Source organism: Crinia signifera, chromosome 2, assembly GCF_055691185.1.
Source record: "Crinia signifera chromosome 2, ASM5569118v1, whole genome shotgun sequence".
Taxonomy (NCBI): domain Eukaryota; kingdom Metazoa; phylum Chordata; class Amphibia; order Anura; family Myobatrachidae; genus Crinia; species Crinia signifera.
The window spans coordinates 387989877-388009778 of record NC_139218.1 but is presented as its reverse complement, the minus strand read 5'-3'; the positions used below and the strand labels follow the sequence as shown (position 1 = coordinate 388009778).

The following is a 19902-nucleotide window of genomic DNA, read 5'->3' as shown; positions in this document are numbered from 1 at the left end:
TATGCTATTACTGGTGCCTGTCCTTATGTTTCCCCCCTATATCCCTATAGATTGTAAGCTTGCAGCAGGGCCCTCCTACCTCCAAGTCTGTCTGTTGTTACCCAGTTTGTCTTATCACTGTCTACTATTGTAAAGCGCAACGGAATCTGCTGCGCTATATAAGAAACTGTAAATAATAATAATAATAATAATAATAATAAGAAACTGTTAATAAATAAATAAATAAATCGGTTTTCTGACCTGAGTCATTTTCTGTGTGTCCAGCAGATGGCGCTATAAGACAAGGCGCTGCAGGGACAGGACAGATACAAAGTAAGCAGCAAACAGTGAGTTTTCTGTTGCTCAGGTAACAAGTGAGTGTTGTGGCTGCTGTGGGAGAGAGGAGGCTGCTGATACAGGGACAGTGCCTCATCTGCCGGGACCAGGTGGGTACTGAGGTGCTGTAGGTGAGGTACATGGATCAGACTAGTGAGGCATGATACACAGAGTGAGGCACCTGATTCTGATCCACATGCAAAGCTGCAAATTCATGTGAGGCCCAATGTATTTTATTTTTGGTACCTGTGGGGACCAGTGTGATTGTATTTTCAGATGGGGACCAATTGTTTTTGTTTTTTTTCCCTGTGGGGGGGAAATGTGTTTTTCCCTGTGGGTGTCTGATGAAGAAGAACATGAGCGTAATACATGGTCTTTATCTGGCGCTGGCACTGAGCGCGTGCAGCTGGATGTGGGGTGCGCTAATTGCCCGCGACTATACAGACGGTGCCTGGCACAGCCCATGTTTCGGTTAAATCACAATTTGTCTACATGGGTTTAATGGAGATTCTTATCTTGTTTGTTTGCAGATGAATCATTTCCGGATATCTTTCTGTAATAACATTTTATTCTTTTCTCCGTATCTCGTGTTATTCCTATTTTGCATAACACACAATTCATTCAGATCTGGATCCACTTACTAATATTCCCGGGGCGGCGACAGCAATAAAAAGACTGCGGTGGAACCAGTGCAGCCTCAGTCATTGTTAGATAAGATTCCCTGTGCCTTGTTTGGGGCAGCAATCACCACAGTTTAACCATACCTCCCAAATGTCCCGATTTTCACAGGACGGTCCCAATTTTTTGGCAGTGTCCCACGCTGGCAGTGCCCCATGGTGGTGGTGGGGCAGTTGGTAGTCTCCCGTTCCTGCAGTGGGTTGGGATCATTTGGTCTACAGCATGTTGGTCGACAAGAAGTAGGTCGACACCACTAGGTCGACATGGGTCTAGGTCGACATGTCATTATATTGATCTGTGGCGCTCTTTATTTGTACTATATTTTTGTTATTTATTCAATGTTATGCCAAGCTTTGTCTCCCTGTATTGTTCCTTTGTACGGCGCTGCGAAACACTTGTGGCGCCTTATAAATAAAATTATTATAATAATAATAATAAATAAACCCATTTGATTGTCTGGCTGCATTCGAAGCTCGGATTCCCCAGCAGCACATACTGTGACTGTAACTAGGGTTGTGCAAGCACAAGGCCGAGCGGGTGGCAATGTCCCTGTCACGGTGGCATTGGCCTTTGGCTTGCAGAGTACAAAGATTCCTACTCATGGCCCCCCTCTTCTGTGATGTAGGGGAGAGTGATGACAGCTGATCCCCTGGGAGACATGATCCTGCAATGCAATGAGATGAGATCTAGTACAAAAAGTGCAGCACATTCTTTTTGTACTAGATTTATGTGCAGCACATACTTTTTTGCGCTGTGCGATGAGATGTGTGATGGGAGCGCAGTACAATTACTGGGTGCGATGAGATGTGTACTCCCACCACACAAATCGCACAGCTCAAAAGTATGTGCTGCACATAAATCTAGTACAAATAGTATGTGCTTGTTAGGAGCCGTGGTCGCGGCTCTCCTTCCCCTGTTGCTGGCCCCGGTTGCTGCTGGGCGGCTGAGGCGTCATATCACTTCCGGGTCCGCACTTCCGGTGGGGGTCGTCGTCGCTGCGGCAGTTGCCGGGCAACCTGGACGCCTCTCCTCACGTCCACTGGCTCGCCTCAGGCCTCCAGTCCCTATCGGTGACACCCAGCTCCTGTCTCCCTTACGGTGAGCATAACAGTGCAGCACATAAATCTAGTACAAATAGTATGTGCTGCACATAAACCTAGTACAAAAAGTATGTGCTGCACATAAATCTAGTACAAATAGTATGGTATGTGCTGCACATAAATCTAGTACAAAAAGTATGTGCTGCACATAAATCTAGTACAAAAAGTATGTGCTGCACATAAATCTAGTACAAAAAGTATGTGCCGCACATAAATCTAGTACAAAAAGTATGTGCCGCACATAAATCTAGTACAAAAAGTATGTGCCGCACATAAATCTAGTAGAAATAGTATGTGCCGCACATAAATCTAGTACAAATAGTATGTGCTGCACATAAATCTAGTACAAAAAGTATGTGCTGCACATAAATCTAGTACAAAAAGTATGTGCCGCACATAAATCTAGTACAAAAAGTATGTGCCGCACATAAATCTAGTACAAAAAGTATGTGCCGCACATAAATCTAGTACAAATAGTATGTGCTGCACATAAATCTAGTACAAATAGTATGTGCTGCACATAAATCTAGTACAAATAGTATGTGCTGCACATAAATCTAGTACAAATAGTGTGTGCTGCACATAAATCTAATACAAAAAGTCTGTGCTGCACTTACTTTTTGTACTAGATCTCATCTCATTGCATTGTACATGTAGACATGTTTTGAGCAATATTCGATTTGCTGCCGTGGCAATTTTTTTTTGTCGGGTTTTAGAATTTGTCATCGGAATTTTCCCGAAAAAAAATAGATATTTCTGGTGTTAGTGTACTCGCGTTTCTTTGAAAGTGTGTTCGCACATTTAAGTTGCGAAATCGTGAAGACGAAACTCGCTATAGATCAGAGATTTTTTACTTCAACGGCATCGATTTAATTCATCCCCTCGTTCCCTGACAGTGGCAGTCTCAGCTCTAGCACGTTCAGGCGCTCACAGGAAGGAGTTTGTAGCGCCATTTGCCTAAAGCCGCATGCAGGTCACCGCCAATTCTCCGACCCTCCACTGCATTGGCCCCTAATCCTTTCCGTTTGTCTGGTATTTTGGAATCTTTCACTATTTCTGCCCTCGCTCCTCAAGTCTGTCATCCTGGCACAGTTTGCCAGACAGATGTATGTCATTGTACAGCCAATCATACATCAACCCCCCCCCCCCCCATATTCTTTCAGTTCCTTTACTGACATTTACTTACAGATGAAACTGCTAATTGCTTCCAGCCCCATTGAATGCGCTGATTTTTTACTGACGTAACCTACTTCTCATTTCTTTGAGCGGGCTGTGAAATTCCCCTTTAATGTAGCATTTCCAGGATGACCTATGAATGCGAGGAGCGATACAGAAGTCTGCTGAAAGGCCGAGCTTTGAGGGCGAGTACGGAATGGGAGTATAATGAATTTTTGTTGGCGGCCCATCCAGGGCACAGCTAACCTCCCTTCCTGTCTGCTCAGCTGTTCTCTCTGTATTACAGGAACCACCAAACAGAACCGACTTCTATTTAAGTTCATAAATGAAGTGATTCTTCCTGCACTTCCCTGAATTACCCCACACTCTCCTCTCGGGCTGCGCGCCAGCAGGAGTCCTTTATCAAAAGAACCTGTTCCTGAAACGGAATGAATATAGAGAAGGAACAGCTGTGTATATAGTATAACGTATATCCTGAGCGGGTATATAAAGTCAGGCGGAACCCTGTTTTACACTCTCCAGAGTTCAGTGTACCATAATCTTTCTGCCTTGTTCAATAATATATGCGTTCTATCCTAAACAGGGCCAGGGACCAGTAGCCAACACCAAATGGAACCCATTCCCGTCATTCAGCCTCATTAAAAATAAAAGGCTATTATTTATTCAAGGATGTAAATGATTAAACCTGACAATAAATAAGGCATCGGATTGTATACAAGTGGAATAATACAGCTCGGAGAATATGGAAGCCGAGATAAAAGCAATTATGGGGGCCTGTTAGATGCATAGGGTGACATTTAATGAGATGCGAAAATGGGATTTTTGCGATTTTTAGGCAAAAAAAACGGCCGAAATCGCACTTTTCCCCGAATTCGCATATTTAATGAGATGCGAAAAACGTCAAAAAATGAGTTTTTGGCCGTGAATTCGCACACTCTGAAAGTGCGGTTTTTTAGACCAGGTTCTGACAGGTGAATGGGCGAGAACCCTGCACAGATCATTGAGATCTGTGCATGGTCCTGTGTAAAAAAAAATGTGTAAAAGTGTTTTTTTATTTTTTTAAATGGCGTGAGGTCCCCCCTCCTGAGCATAACCAGCCCCGGGTTCATTGAGCCGGACCTGGTTCCAAAAATACGGGGGACAAAAAGCGTAGGGGTCCCCCGTATTTTTGAAACCAGCCCCGGACCCAGGGCCCGATTAAGGTGTGTGGGGCCCTGGACAAAAAGGTCTGTGCCTCCCCCCCCCCCCCTCCGCCCCTTGGTTCTCCAAGTCCCAGCATGCGGGGGAGGCCTGCTGGCACTTGTAGTTAAACTGTATAAAGCAATGTTAGGAATGTCTGATTTAACCCTATCATGCCTAATGCCCTGTTGACAGCCCCGGGCTTCAGCCCTGGACGGGTGAAGCACTTTATTGGGGGGGCGAATTTGAAAATGACTTAAAATCGCATTCTATTAAATGTCACCCCGTAGGACGGTGTGGCGTATAATAACTAGTAGCAGAGTATGTTCCCATTTTATGTTTTTTATAGTGGAAATACGCAGAATACCTAAAATAAATAAACATTTAACTTTCTGTAGAAAGTCTGTGAGGTTCCAGAACGGGTGCCGGACGGGATCCCGACAGGCATTTACCCGACTTCGGGATCCCGACTGTGGTTCCCGACGGCCGTCGGCTATTTTCCCTCGTGGGGGTCCGCGACCCCCATAGAGGGAGAATAGAATAGGTGGCGAGCGTTGCGAGCCACCATGCCCGCAAGGGGCTTAGTTGTGCTCACCATGCTGTTTGGGTCCAGCCAGTCGGGATCCCGACGTCGGGCTAATGACTGTCTGCAACCCGACTGTCGGACCCCTGTACCACACCCTCCAGAACAATGGCATATTGAGACCTAGGCTTCTGGAACACTGGCACTGAGACCAAAGTTTCACTGAGACCAAGGTTCCCGGAATAATGGCACACTGAGACCCAGGGTCCAGGAACAATGACACACTGAGACCCAGGGTCCAGGAACAATGACACACTGAGACCCAGAAAAAGGGCACATGGAAATCCAGGCTTCCAGAACAATGGCACACTGAGACCCAGGTCCCGGGAACAATGGCACACTGAGACCCAGGTCCCCAGAACAATGCCACACTGAGACCCAGAAAAAGGGCACATGGAAATCCAGGCTTCCAGAACAATGGCACACTGAGACCCAGGTCCCGGGAACAATGGCACACTGAGACCCAGGTCCCCAGAACAATGCCACACTGAGACCCAGGTCCCGGGAACAATGGCCCACTGAGACCCAGGTCATGGGAACAATGGCACACTGAGACCCAGGTCCCGGGAACAATGGCACGCTGAGACCCAGGGCCCCAGAACAATGGCACACTGAGACCCAGGTCCCGGGAACAATGGCACACTGAGACCCAGGTCCCGGGAACAATGGCCCACTGAGACCCAGGTCATGGGAACAATGGCACACTGAGACCCAGGTCCCGGGAACAATGGCCCACTGAGACCCAGGTCATGGGAACAATGGCACACTGAGACCCAGGTCCCGGGAACAATGGCACGCTGAGACCCAGGGCCCCAGAACAATGGCACACTGAGACCCAGGTCCCGGGAACAATGGCACACTGAGACCCAGGTCCCCAGAACAATGGCCCACTGAGACCCAGGTCATGGGAACAATGGCACACTGAGACCCAGGTCCCGGGAACAATGGCACGCTGAGACCCAGGGCCCCAGAACAATGGCACACTGAGACCCAGGTCCCGGGAACAATGGCACACTGAGACCCAGGTCCCGGGAACAATGGCCCACTGAGACCCAGGTCATGGGAACAATGGCACACTGAGACCCAGGTCCCGGGAACAATGGCACGCTGAGACCCAGGTCCCAGTACAATGGCACACTGAGACCCAGGGTCCCAGAACAATGGCACACTGAGACCCAGGTCCCCAGTACAATGGCACACTGAGACCCATGTCCCAGGAACAATGGCACACTGAGACCCAGGTCCCGGGAACAATGGCACACTGAGACCCAGGTCCCCAGAACAATGGCACACCAGGACCCAGGTCCCCAGAACAATGGCACACTGAGACCCAGGTCCCGGGAACAATGGCACACTGAGACCCAGGTCCCGGGAACAATGGCACGCTGAGACCCAGGTCCCAGTACAATGGCACACTGAGACCCAGGGTCCCAGAACAATGGCACACTGAGACCCAGGTCCCCAGTACAATGGCACACTGAGACCCAGGTCCCCAGTACAATGGCACACTGAGGCCCAGGTCCCGGGAACAATGGCACACTGAGACCCAGGGTCCCAGAACAATGGCACACTGAGACCCAGGTCCCCAGTACAATGGCACACTGAGACCCAGGTCCCCAGTACAATGGCACACTGAGACCCAGGTCCCGGGAACAATGGCACACTGAGACCCAGAGTCCGGGAATGGATTGTTTGAGGGTCTTCTAATTTGGATAGCTACGGATGCTCTGTAGTGTGTTGTAGTGTAGGGCAGGTGGAGGTGTGAGCAAACTGTATATGGTGTAACACTCCTGTCCCTCTCCTTACAGCCCTCTGCAACATGGGCAAAAACGAGAAGAAGAAAGGAAAGAAAGGGGCAAAGAAGAAGAAAGGAAGTAAAACATCTAAGGAAGATAAAATGACTTTTGCTGAAGCCCTGCTGGCCTATCAGTAAGTATCTGGTCACAGGTGGGTGGAGCCTCTGCAATGTGTGGATCCGCATTGTCCGCTGTGTATTTCTTTCTGGTCACCAAGAGAGGTGCTATAGAGTGAGAAGCCTACCGACAGCACAGCAATGTCACCCGAGATTTCCAAGGAACAGTCCTGTAAAACAGGTAATAGACGTTTGGGTAATGCCACACATATGGCAGCCAATTCCGTTAATGCCTCAAGGAGGATCTAAGCGATGGCACCAGTTTGTGCTGACCCAGAGGAGCTACTGTACCTACAGATGGCTGGCATGAACACGTTCTGACCTCCGCACAGACGGGTATGCTTTTGGTACACGTTTAGCGCCTCTGAGTTCATTTCGGTGCATTCTCAAAGCCTACTTAGATTGTCATAGCCCAAAACTAAATGTAGTCCAGATGGACCTGCTCTTGTGCAGCAGAACCACTTGGCCCATCTATTCTTCCCGTGTACACGCACACACTAACAAATTAGTTTTTTTTTGTTGGAAGTCATTCAACCTACCAGTATATTTTTGGAGTGTGGGAGAAAACTGGAGCACCCAGAGGAAACCCACTCAGGCTTGGGGGGAAAATGTACAAAATCCACACATTTAGGGCTATCAATGCAGAACAAGACAGGGACCCAGGAGCTAATGGCAACTTTTTTGGGAAGATCTCTGATATTTTTAAGGTGGCCTTTTCATGCCTGTAGCAAGATTTAATGACGTGAAACGCTCGTTTCAGGATTCAGATGAAGGAGTCTAGAACCGAGGAGCTTCTGGCTGAGGTTAGACAAATCGAGGAGAAGAACGTAAGATATAAAGAACGGGTAAGCGACAGTTTCTTACTTCAATTCAAAAGGTGACAGTTGGTCCCAAGCTTTTTGCCACTGGACTCCTGCCGCAGACACAGTACCAGTCCAGGAACACATACCACTACAGTCGTGACAGCAAGAATGACCCCCCCTTTCAGAAACCCCCACATTTGCACATATGTGTGTATTATTAGACATCCACTTGCATGTGGCTGCAAGGGCGTACAATCATACAATGATTATTGACCATCAAATGATTTTTTCCTGGATGGCCAGAATTGACATATATGAACTGGAATGTGATCTGTCAATAAGGCCAATTTCTCTTTGAAAGCAGTTGCTGTCTATGGTAAAAGCTTCCAACTTGTAACCAGCTCTGTGTCCCATCCAGAATGAACGCTTAAAAGCCGAACAGACGGGCCACATCAAGGAACTCCTGGAACAGGCCAAAGCCCAGGAGCAGGAATTGGCCAAGAAAGAAATCGTCAACAGAGAACAAGTGGACGAGGCGAAGAGAGAGACGTGGGACTTCATACACCAGAAGGAGATTCTGTTTGAAGGTAAGAGAACATTTACTGCTGTCCGTATGGCAGTGGCGTAGCTACTGGACGGCAGCCACCGCGGCTGCTTGGGGGACCAAGCGCCAGCGGGGCGCCGCTGGTGCTCATCAGGTGGCATAAGCATAGAGGGTGGCGGGAGAGCCGCATGTGCCGTTGCATTCCAGGTCCGGCACCGCAGATATCCTCCTGGCTCCGTCTCCTGCAGTTCTAATGAAAAATTACATGACAAAATTACACTCATGACATGACCGAGCCCGAAGCGTGGCGAGCGCACGCGGATACCTTCACAGGTAAACGCTTCCCTTCGCGGGCTTCACAGGTATCCGCGTCCGCTCGCCACACTATTCATTTCTCAACTCCACGCCGACGTGGATAGTGGGGGTATGAAAAGGTCAGAGGACGCGTACCGCCGCCCCTCGCGGGCTCCCTGCGCTCGCCACGCTTCGGGTTCACGTTGATCGTGGGGTGGCGTAAAATACTTTTGGGGGGACATTTCACTGTTCAGGGGTGTTTTGGGGGGTTTCTGGGCCATTTACCATTGTTCCCTATGATGATTTGGGTAAATTGACCCATTTAACATTGTTTCCTATGGGAAATCGGGGGCATCGCGGCTAAATTGAGGCATTTAACATTGTTCCCTATGGGGAAATCGCGGGCATCGCGTCGCGGCCATCGCACCCGATTTTTTAGTGCATGCGATGGCCGCGATGCCCACGATCATGATCTTTGTGGCCGTGCTAGGAAACAAGTACCGAAGCCTTACTGTGGGGTATAATGTTTAAGGGGCATTACGGTGTGTGGCATAATGTATAACGGCATTGTAGTGTGGTATAATGTGTAAGGGGCATTATGGTGTGTGGCATAATGTGTCAGACATTGAGGTGTGTGGCAGATAATGCTGGGCATTAGTGTGTTATAATGTGTTGGACATTGTGGTGTGTGATATAATGTGTAAGGTTTATTGCAGTGTGTGGTATAATGTGTAATGGGCAATATAGTGTGTGGCATAATGTGTAACAAGCATTATGGTGTGGCATAATGTGTAATAAGCATAACGGTGTGTGGTGTAATGGACATTATGGTGTGTGGCATAATGTTTAAGGGGCATTTTTCATTGACAGATTTTTTTTTTTCTCAAAAAATATTTTTACACTTCAAGAGGTTTCATTTTTCTCAAGTATCTCACACCAAATAGGTTGGAGACCACTGACCTAGATGATATACTAAATGATATGCACGATAACGACCAGTCATAGCAACATTTTCCTGCATATCGTCTAGTTTGTTTGCACTATGTCACCGACAAAGTGTGCTCCTACATCGCCAGCATCATCGTTAGTGAAATGCAGCATGGCCCCCAATCCCCACCATCGCTCAATGCAGCCAGCATCAGCATGTGTCACGCACAACCTCGTGGATATACACATCGGCAGACAAAAATGTGTGAGTCTGGCACTAGCAAGGGCAGCAATGGGGACGATTTCTCGTGCCGTTGCCGGTATTTACGGCGAGCTGTTTGCTTAGGCAATCCGCTACTGGGACTTTGCGTTGCTGACATTACGGCAGCTCGTTTCTGCTCTCACCTTGGAGCGGGCAGACACTGTGCTTGCATGTAATGAGTTAGCCCTGTCCGGCAGTGTGTGTGACGTTGCGATGACTTGGTGCAGGATTGAGTTTCTGAGGCACTGACTATACTTGGTGATGTCTCTATGGAAAATACATTACTGCTACTTTTTGACTCTCTTTTAAATATTTGCTTTGCAGAGATTGGCCGGGAAGTGGCGAGCTTGGAGCAGCAGATCACGGTGACAGAGGCTCAGAGGGATTACTGGCGGGCCTATAAGAATGTAGGGAGCCAGGAGCGCAGTACACTGATTCAGCGTCTGCAAGGGGAACTCGGGAACATGAAGCAGAGCTTCTCAGAGATGGACGGTGGGTCCAGCCTGACGCGGTAGTGATCCCTCGCTCCCCCGCACACCCACTTGGGATTTATTTCCTACACGCTTAATTATCTAAAGTGGAAGTGTAAAGAGAATCACATGTCACTAGGGGATGAGTATGAAATCCCTGCGGTCGGAATCCCGACGGTCGAAATACCGACGCCGGAATCTCGACCGCCGCAATGCCGACAAGGGGGGGCCGTGGATCGACCCCCTTGCAGGCTCGCTACGTTCGCCACGCAGCGGGCCCGGTGCCTCGCTACGCTCGGCACAATATTTTATTCTCCCTCTGTGGGTGTTGTGGAGCCCCGTAGAGGGACAAAGTGCCGGCATTGCGGCGGTCGGGATTCCGGCCGCCGGGATTTTGACCGCATTTCGTCACTAGACCAGGACTGGCTAAACTGGTCCCTGAGATCTACCAATGGGTCACATCTCCCAGACTCCCTAGCTGGGGCAAAGGTGCAGTCATTACTAACTGTCACATTTGGATAGAGGGTGCAAATGCACTATGCGATCACTACATTACAATATATCGTAAGAGGTTGTGTGTATATCATTGGCCAGTGATATTGGCCTGCCCACCAATCGTTCAGGTCACCTCTTGTCGAGCAGGTCCCTAACACTATGGGGTCACCACCTGGGGCGCAGGGAACCCCCGAAACATGATCCAGCTAAGGACCCCCAGGGCATCACAATAAAGAATAGTGATAGTAAAGTGGTAATATTATAAGTATACAGCGGCAGTCTCCTCTCTCCCACCGCCTGCAGCGCTATACAGCGGCAGTCTCCTCTCTCCCACCGCCTGCAGCGCTATACAGCGGCACTCTCCTCTCTCCCACCGCCTGCAGCGCTATACAGTGGCACTCTCCTCTCTCCCACCGCCTGCAGCGCTATACAGCGGCACTCTCCTCTCTCCCACCGCCTGCAGCGCTATATAGTGGCACTCTCCTCTCTCCCACTGCCTGCAGCGCTATACAGCGGCACTCTCCTCTCTCCCACCGTCTGCAGCGATATACAGCGGCACTCTCCTCTCTCCCACCGTCTGCAGCGATATACAGCGGCACTCTCCTCTCTCCCACCCCCTGCAGCACTATACAGCGTCACTCTCCTCTCTCCCACCCCCTGCAGCACTATACAGCGGCACTCTCCTCTCTCCCACCCCCTGCAGCACTATACAGCAGCACTATCCTCTCTCCCACCGCCTGCAGCGCTATACAGCGGCACTCTCCTCTCTCCCACCGCCTGCAGCGATATACAGCGGCACTCTCCTCTCTCCCACCGCCTGCAGCGCTATACAGCGGCAGTCTCCTCTCTCCCACCATCTGCAGCGCTATACAGCGGCACTCTCCTCTCTCCCACCGCCTGCAGTGCTATACAGCGGCACTCTCCTCTCTAACACCCCCTGCAGCGCTATACAGCGTCACCCTCCTCTCTCCCACCGCCTGCAGCACTATACAGCGGCACTCTCCTCTCTCCCACCGCCTGCATCGCTATACAGCGGCACTCTCCTCTCTCCCACCACCTGCAGCGCTATACAGCGGCACTCTCCTCTCTCCCACCCCCTGCAGCACTATACAGCGTCACTCTCCTCTCTCCCACCCCCTGCAGCACTATACAGCGGCACTCTCCTCTCTCCCACCCCCTGCAGCACTATACAGCGGCACTCTCCTCTCTCCCACCCCTGCAGCGCTATACAGCGGCACTCTCCTCTCTCCCACCCCCTGCAGCGCTATACAGCGTCACTCTCCTCTCTCCCACAGCCTGCAGCACTATACAGTGGCACTCTCCTCTCTCCCACCACCTGCAGCACTATACAGCGGCAGTCTCCTCTCTCCCACCGCCTGCAGCACTATACAGCGGCACTCTCCTCTCTCCCACCGCCTGCAGCACTATACAGCGGCACTCTCCCCTCTCCCACCGCCTGCAGCGATATACAGCGGCAGTCTCCCCTCTCCCACCGCCTGCAGCGATATACAGCGGCAGTCTCCCCTTTTCTACCACCTGCAGCGATATACAGCGGCACTCTCCTCTCTCCCACCCCCTGCAGCACTATACAGCGGCACTCTCCTCTCTCCCACCCCCTGCAGCACTATACAGCGGCACTCTCCTCTCTCCCACCCCCTGCAGCACTATACAGCGGCACTCTCCTCTCTCCCACCCCCTGCAGCGATATACAGCATCACTCTCCTCTCTCCCACCGCCTGCAGCACTATATAGCGGCACTCTCCTCTCTCCCACCACCTCAGCGCTATACAGCGGCAGTCTCCTCTCTCCCACCGCCTGCAGCACTATACAGCGGCACTCTCCTCTCTCCCACCGCCTGCAGCACTATACAGCGGCACTCTCCCCTCTCCCACCGCCTGCAGCGCTATACAGCGGCAGTCTCCTCTCAACAACCGCCTGCAGCACTATACAGCGGGAGTCTCCTCTCTTCCACCGCCTGCGGCGCTATACAGCGGCACTCTCCCCTCCCACCGCCTGCAGCGCTATACAGCGGCAGTCTCCTCTCTCCCACCGCCTGCAGCACTATACAGCGGCAGTCTCCTCTCTCCCACCGCCTGCAGCGCTATACAGCGGCACTCTCCTCTCTCCCACCCCCTGCGGCGATATACAGCGGCTAGGACTGGTGACTCCTGGGGTATATATAATTACACCTGCGTGTACTTGGCTATAATTCTGTTCAGGTTACTTCTGATATTATTTCCTGTCTCTTTCCAAAAAGAATATTTCAGAAAAAGCCTGGAGAAGATGAAAGATAAGATAGACAGAGAAACAGGGAGGAAGATGGATGAGACGCGAGAGATCGCCAATCTGGTAAGAGGATAGATACACATTTGTGTTATACTACTATAGCAATGGGGCGTAACGGTTGTGGTTACACGCAGGATTGTCATTTTTGCACACTCGCACAAAGTTCTCAGTAGAACATGACTGCTACAGCAAGGTTATGTTACTGTATCGGACTATGCAGAGTATCGCACCTGGCGGAGTTCATCTGTCATTGGCTGTAGCCAGCAATATTGTCACAGGCGGCCATTGACCATTGATGGTCTGTCTATGCCCAACGTAGAATACTTTTACCATTGATGGCATGGGTAGAACCATCAAAAATGGTTTCACACCACTGAGGTTAACCATCAGTGGTATCGTTGATGGCGACCGTTAATGGCTAGATGGCCATCCCTATTTTGTATTGATGGAGTTAGTGTAGCTTGCCATGTTCCCTGCAGTCCTCTTGTCCTCTCCAGAACCCTCCTGTCAATCTTAGGTATGATTATCCCCATATAATATAACTTGGGGCGTGGCTAGCGGTAAGGTATATATGACATCATTGTGGGCTCTGGCTGCAGTTTTTCTGGAATGTTTGGGACAAGGTCTAACTAAGTATGTAGCCAATCCGATGCTTAGATTTCCTAATGGCAGTTTCTGATTGGTTTATATGGACAGCATTGTATTAGAGATGACGGGAATTGTGCCTGCTATCCTTCCATAACAGATGTACTGTACTTACTCTGTGAATAATCTCCCATACTGAAGGTTGTCAGGGCCATAATGGCCATCTGGCAAATGCCGGGTGGGCCGGTGGGATCTGATAGGCCGGTCTGGCTGGGCACATTAAGGCTGTGCATACAATGATATAAGATATACTTTGTTATTGGATCATCTGATACAGAACTTATCCCTCTCACCAGGACGCAGTGAAGCACATCGACACGGACAGCCGCAAAGAGATTAAAGAGAACAATTGGTTAAAGAAAGAGGTAATTGGAATAAGATCTTACAATAACCTACAGCCATTTATTTGGGGTTTTGTACTTCATATGATGCATTCGCCAATGGAATAAAGTATATATTTCTTTAATATTTTCTGTATTATGGTGGAAATCCAACACATATACGGGGCCCTCCTTAGCTATAGTTTAGTAACAAACCCATGTTGTAGGGAATAGATATTACCAGGTCAGAGGGTTGGGGACACATCTGGGTGCTGTGGTCACAACCCAAGGGCACCTTACTGCATAGACACAGCAGCCAACCGCCCAGGACTCCACAGTTCTAGGGGTCTTCAAACAGGGATGGGTGGTGGCTGCAGGTGTGTGGATGGGAAGATCTACAGTGTTGACAACAAAATACTACATGTGACTATAAAGATTTACCCTCCGCTGCAGGTTGCGTCTTACACGAAGGATGTTCAGGATCTGGAGGAATCTGTCTATAAGATTGAGCACGAAAACGTGGAATTAATAAGTCGTCTTTTCGATTGCCGACTTCATGATCGAGATATATCAAGGTATGCAATGAGATGACACTGATCCTGCCCGATAGTTATGTTACGTAAGTTTTGATTGGTTGGTGTTTGAGGTGTGCTAAACAGTGACTTCTTGTGTACAAACTTTATCTCCCCAATCCAGAAAGTCATCAGTTTTGAAGCAGGTGGAGACAGAACAGCCTGTAGCCAATCAGATCATCAGAATGGTCTCAATAACACAGATTATTTTGGGACATATACAGTACAGTGTCAGGTGCAGGGTCCCCAGCAGTACAGAGTATATCAGGAGATGAGTGATGTGTCAGTGAGGACAGGGCTGCATGTAACAGGGGCAGTGACATGATGTGAGGAGGGGAATGGAGGCAGCAGGAAGCCACAGACTGAGAGATATATAGTGGGAGGAGCAGGGTCCCCGGCAGCACAGAGTATATCAGGAGATGGGTGATGTGTCAGTGAGGACAGGGCTGCATGTGACAGAAGCAGTGACATGATGTGAGGAGAAGAATGGAGGTAGCAGGAAGCCACAGACTGAGAGTTAGATAGTGGGAGGAGCAGGACCCCCGGCAGCACAGAGTATATCAGGAGGTGAGTGATGTGTCAGTGAGGACAGGGCTGCATGTGACAGGGGCAGTGACATGATGTGAGGAGGGGAATGGAGGCAGCAGGAAGCCTCAGACTGAGAGTTATATAGTGGGAGGAGCAGGATCCCCAGCAGCACAGAGTATATCAGGAGATGAGTGCTGTGTCAGTAAGGACAGGGCTGCATGTGACAGGGGCAGTGACATGATGTGAGGAGGGGAATGGAGGCAGCAGGATGCCACAGACTGAGAGTTATATAGTGGGAGGAGCAGGGTCCCCAGCAGCACAGAGTATATCAGGAGATGAGTGTTGTGTCAGTGAGGACAGGGCTGCATGTGACAGGGGCAGTGACATGATGTGAGGAGGGGAATGGAGGCAGCAGGAAGCCACAGACTGTGAGTTATATAGTGGGAGGAGCAGGGTCCCCCCAGCAGCACAGAGTACATCAGGAGATGAGTGATGTGTCAGTGAGGACAGGGCTGCATGTGACAGGGGCAGTGACATGATGTGAGGAGGGGAATGCAGGAAGCAGGTATGTATGGGGTTTGTCTATCTTTTGCATTGTGAACTAGAAACACCATAATATATTAAGTAAGTATTTATGATGATTTAGGAATGATCCCAGCTGGGAAACCAGAAGTTTATCATGTAACACAAGAACTGGAATCTCTTTCAGGAGGACTTTCCTCACACAGGTGATCGGCCTGGATTTCCCAGCAGATGGATCACTAGTAGAAGATTTAGTCAGGCTGGATCTAAGCGCTTCCTCAGGTACAGACAACCGTACGTAAGCATGTCAACCTGTATATAGTCTCCTTACACATACAATACAACAGCAGCAACCAGGAGAAGCAGGCGGTACTGGGCGTAGGATGTATGGCGGGACAGAAATATCCAATATGTCAGCCTCTAATTCAGTGGTTCCCAACTTTTTTAAATCAAGAAGAGTATCATCATTTTTTTCATGGCACCCCATGGCTAAAAAACGTTTTTGGAAACAAAATATAAAATTAAAGAAATTGTCCCTACCTGTCATCTGTAAGATCAGTTGTGTGGTGCAGTCATGTGGCGTGGTGCAGCGTCATGTGGTGTGGTGCAGAATCATGTGGCGTGGTGCGCAGTTATGCTTCTGACTGCCCACATATTTTATGATTGGCAGCCACAATAGCGGGTTTTGCCCATAAATAACCTGGATTTGCCCCAGGGCCACTAACCCGAGGCAACACTGCAAGAGCCCCGTGGCACCTAAGGGTGCCTAGGCGCAGTTTGGGAATTCCTGCTCTATTGGATAACAGAAATCACTCAGGGGATTGTGGCTCACTGCCGAGACCTCGATCGGCTTTTGTCGTAACCATAAATGTAAGCAATTAAGCGTTAACACCTGACTAACCAACTACTAATCATTTTAGGGTCTTAAGACATATGCGCAGTTGTAAAACATTGACCATTTTCATAAATGCCAGCATTGTGCCCAACCCCTGTCATGCAATCCGCAAGATGTGACCAGTGTCTTATATTTATAACTATTATCTGTAGGCGAAGACCGAGGGCGTAGCAGCGAGGCGGTCATGCTCGGGGAGGCTGCAGACAGAGAAGAGACGGACGCCGCGATACCTCTCCACCTTACACACCTTCTCACAGAGAATGAACAGGATTTCAAAGTAAAGTGCTAGCTCTTCAGGCTGACTCTATGGGGGAGTACTTGTACCATACATGAAACCACTTCACTAGGAAGAAGGGAAATTGCTAAGATGTTTTTGGCCTCCGTGATGTCACTGGTTACTAGGCAACAGAATTTCCCAGAAGTACACTAACAAAATGGCCTCTTCTTCAGTGTGTAGGTGGGGATCCAGAGAACGGGCAATAGGCATTAGGTTGGAATGGGATCATTCGTCAGACTGCATTTAGGTCTACAGTCATTAGGTCGACCCCACTAGGTCGACTGGCAGGAAGGTCGACCTGACTTAAGGTCGACATGGGCCAAGGTCGACATGACTTAAGGTCGAATTTGCATAAAGGTCGACATGAGGAAGGTCGACTGGTCATAAGGTCGACATGGGTTTTTCACTGTTTTTTTATCCGAATGTCGACACGGACACAGTTGGCAATGAGAATCGGACCCTCGCTTCGCTCGCAATGCTTCGGGCACGGTGGCTCGCTGCGCTCGGCACACTATTTTATTCTCCCACCACGCCCTAGTGGATGGTAGGGCATGAAATACCGCCTGTCGGCACATGTCGGCTCAAAAAACAGTGAAAAACCCATGTCGACCTTATGACCAGTCGACCTTCCTCATGTCGACCTTTATGCAAATTCGACCTTAAGTCATGTCGACCTTGGCCCATGTCGACCTTAAGCCAGGTCGACCTTCCTGCCAGTCGACCTAGTGGGGTCGACCTAATGACTGTAGACCTAAATGCAGTCTGACGAATGACCGCATCCCATTAGGTTGCGTCAATATGTCGACCACTCTTGGTCAACACGCATTAGGTAGACATGGACAATAGATAGAAAAAAACAGTCAACCTGACCATGGTCGAGCCATGAAAATGTTGACATGAGTTTTACCCCCCCCCATTTTGAAGTTGGTTGGTTCCACTTTGTCTCTCTTCAAAGCTCCGTACATCTACCCCAAAGTTCCGAATACAGATGTACACATGGGTATGATATACAGATCTAAGGGGGCACAGGGGAAAACAGATCTGTGAGAAGTGGAAAACGACTGTATCCTTTCAGAATTCTATTTAAGACTAATTTATGGTAACTCCATTGCAGGAATATACACAGCTTGGACCGCTGGAGCGGAAACTGTTAAGCGTTGAAGGACAAGCCAAACCCATCCACAAGGAACGCCAAGACATGGAGAACCTTGAAGATCCAACCAATCAGAGCCGAGCACAGTGGTCTGTAACGCCAAGGATGATAATATCGGCCTTACCGCAGTGACTGTGTGCTGGTGGCACCAGCAACGGGTGGAACAGTGGCTTCCTACCATAGCTACAACGAGAGACAGCATCTATGTTATCGGAAGCAACTGCAACTCACTAATACGGCTCAGGAGACATTGCCCAAGTAACCGGATCACTCCTCAGCAGCACTAACAGAACAGGTTCTCAGGAATTTCCTATATCTGAATAAATCAAAATGATTAATTTATAACAGATTCATTGAAGTCTGTGCATGGGAGAATTCAGTGAGTGGAGATGGGCACCAGATGCCAGGAAATGCTTGGTACTCCAGCACTTTGCGGCCACAGAGATCACCCACTGCAAGGTTAGGCGAACATAAGGATCCCAGATGGGTGTAGCTGGGAAGCCATAAATGTCTGGATACCGAATCTCCCAAGCAGAACCCTTAATCCCATCAAAACTGGTTTTAAAGATACCCTTCAGATATTGGGGGTTATTTTGGTTCACTCTGACAAATTCCTTCTTAGATGGACAAAACCATGTGCACTGCAGGTGGGGCAGATGTAACGTGCAGAGAGTTAGATTTGGGTGAGTTATTTTGTTTCTGTGCAGGGAAAATACTGACTGCTTTATTTTAACACTGCAATACAGATCTCACTTTGAAGTAAAACCCCACCCAAATCTAACAGTCTCCACAAGTAACATCTACCCCACCTGCAGTGCACATGGTTTTGTCCATCTAAGAAGGAATTTGTCAGAAAGAGTGAACTAGAATAACCCCCATTGTCTCAATCAGAGGAAATACTTTTGGGCTGAGAAGAAGCAACACTGCAGGTCTGGCAGGCACTTGTCCAAACACCTGGCTTGCTAATTTGCTGTTAAGACTTGTGTGACTAGGGAACAAAGCAGGGGAATGAAGAGGTGGGGCTGCAACAGCCTACCACCAATCAGAGCCCTAGAGCAGCAGCAGCACAGAGCATTTAAGACCAACAGACACCGGAATGTTTGTAAAAATAATTACAAGTTACAGAGCATTTAAGACCAACAGACACCGGAATGGGTACTTGTTTCCTAGAACGGCCACAATCGTGAGTGATCGTGGCTCTTAATTAAGGGACACGATCCTCACGATGTGGCCGATTTTTGACACTTTTTTGACTTTGATTGACAGAAATCGGGTCAATCGGTCGGTCGCGACCAATTAAAATCGGCCGCGATGCGACCGACCGATTGACCCGATTTTTCCATAGACTTCAATGTTAAAAAATCTTTTAACATTGAAATCGGGAGGATCTTGTCGGTCTTGTGCCATTATAATGGCACAAGATGAGATGGACTTGATTAAGTCCATCTCACATAGGGAAAAATGATAAAAAAGGTGAAATGGGCCAATATGACCCATTTCACATTTTTTATGTGCCCGCCATGACCCCACGATAGACGTCAACCCGAAGCGTGGCGAGCGCAGCGAGCCCGCGAGGGGCGGCGGTGCGCGTCCTACGACCTTTTCATTCCCCTACTATCCACTAGGGCGTGGAGTGAGAATAGAATAGTGTGGCGAGCGCAGCGAGCCACCGAGCCCGAAGCGTGGCGAGCGCAGCGAGCCCCGCGAGGGGACGCGTATACCGGTGAAGTTATACGCGTCCCCTCGCGGGGCTCGCTGCGCTCGCCACGCTTCGGGCTCGGTGGCTCGCTGCGCTCGCCACACTATTCTATTCTCACTCCACGCCCTAGTGGATAGTAGGGGAATGAAAAGGTCGGAGGACGCGCACCGCCGCCCCTCGCGGGCTCGCTGCGCTCGCCACGCTTCGGGTTGACGTCTATCGTGGGGTCTAGCCCACTTAGTAACATTTGGGGGGGGCAATTAAAAA

The 19902-nt window shown here is 49.5% G+C and overlaps 1 protein-coding gene across 3 annotated transcripts; it reads left to right on the top strand.

Moving 5' to 3' along the window:
• Positions 1-306: 306 nt before the first annotated feature.
• Positions 307-18249, top strand: CCDC83 (coiled-coil domain containing 83). Of its 3 annotated transcripts, none has more exons than XM_083171349.1 (11): positions 307-425; positions 6840-6960; positions 7704-7788; positions 8165-8333; positions 10098-10265; positions 12996-13087; positions 13966-14034; positions 14443-14564; positions 15799-15893; positions 16659-16783; positions 17898-18249. In XM_083171349.1, exons 2-11 carry the CDS (start codon positions 6851-6853, stop codon positions 18066-18068), a joined length of 1206 nt encoding a protein of 401 aa, XP_083027475.1. In that variant the 5' UTR covers positions 307-425; positions 6840-6850; the 3' UTR covers positions 18069-18249. The 3 variants fall into 3 exon arrangements, with proteins under 3 accessions (XP_083027475.1, XP_083027473.1, XP_083027474.1); XM_083171347.1 differs by having other exon boundaries at positions 15799-15905; XM_083171348.1 differs by having other exon boundaries at positions 416-531; positions 15799-15905.
• Positions 18250-19902: the final 1653 nt, after the last annotated feature.

Excerpts from the sequence above, each read along its gene's own strand:
- CCDC83 (XM_083171347.1), top strand. The coding sequence starts at position 6,851 with ATGGGCAAAAACGAGAAGAAGAAAGGAAAGAAAGGGGCAAAGAAGAAG. Across the intron at positions 8,334-10,097 it reads GAAGGAGATTCTGTTTGAAG|AGATTGGCCGGGAAGTGGCG; the intron begins GTAAGAGAACAT and ends TTTGCTTTGCAG. Across the intron at positions 13,088-13,965 it reads CGCGAGAGATCGCCAATCTG|GACGCAGTGAAGCACATCGA; the intron begins GTAAGAGGATAG and ends CCCTCTCACCAG.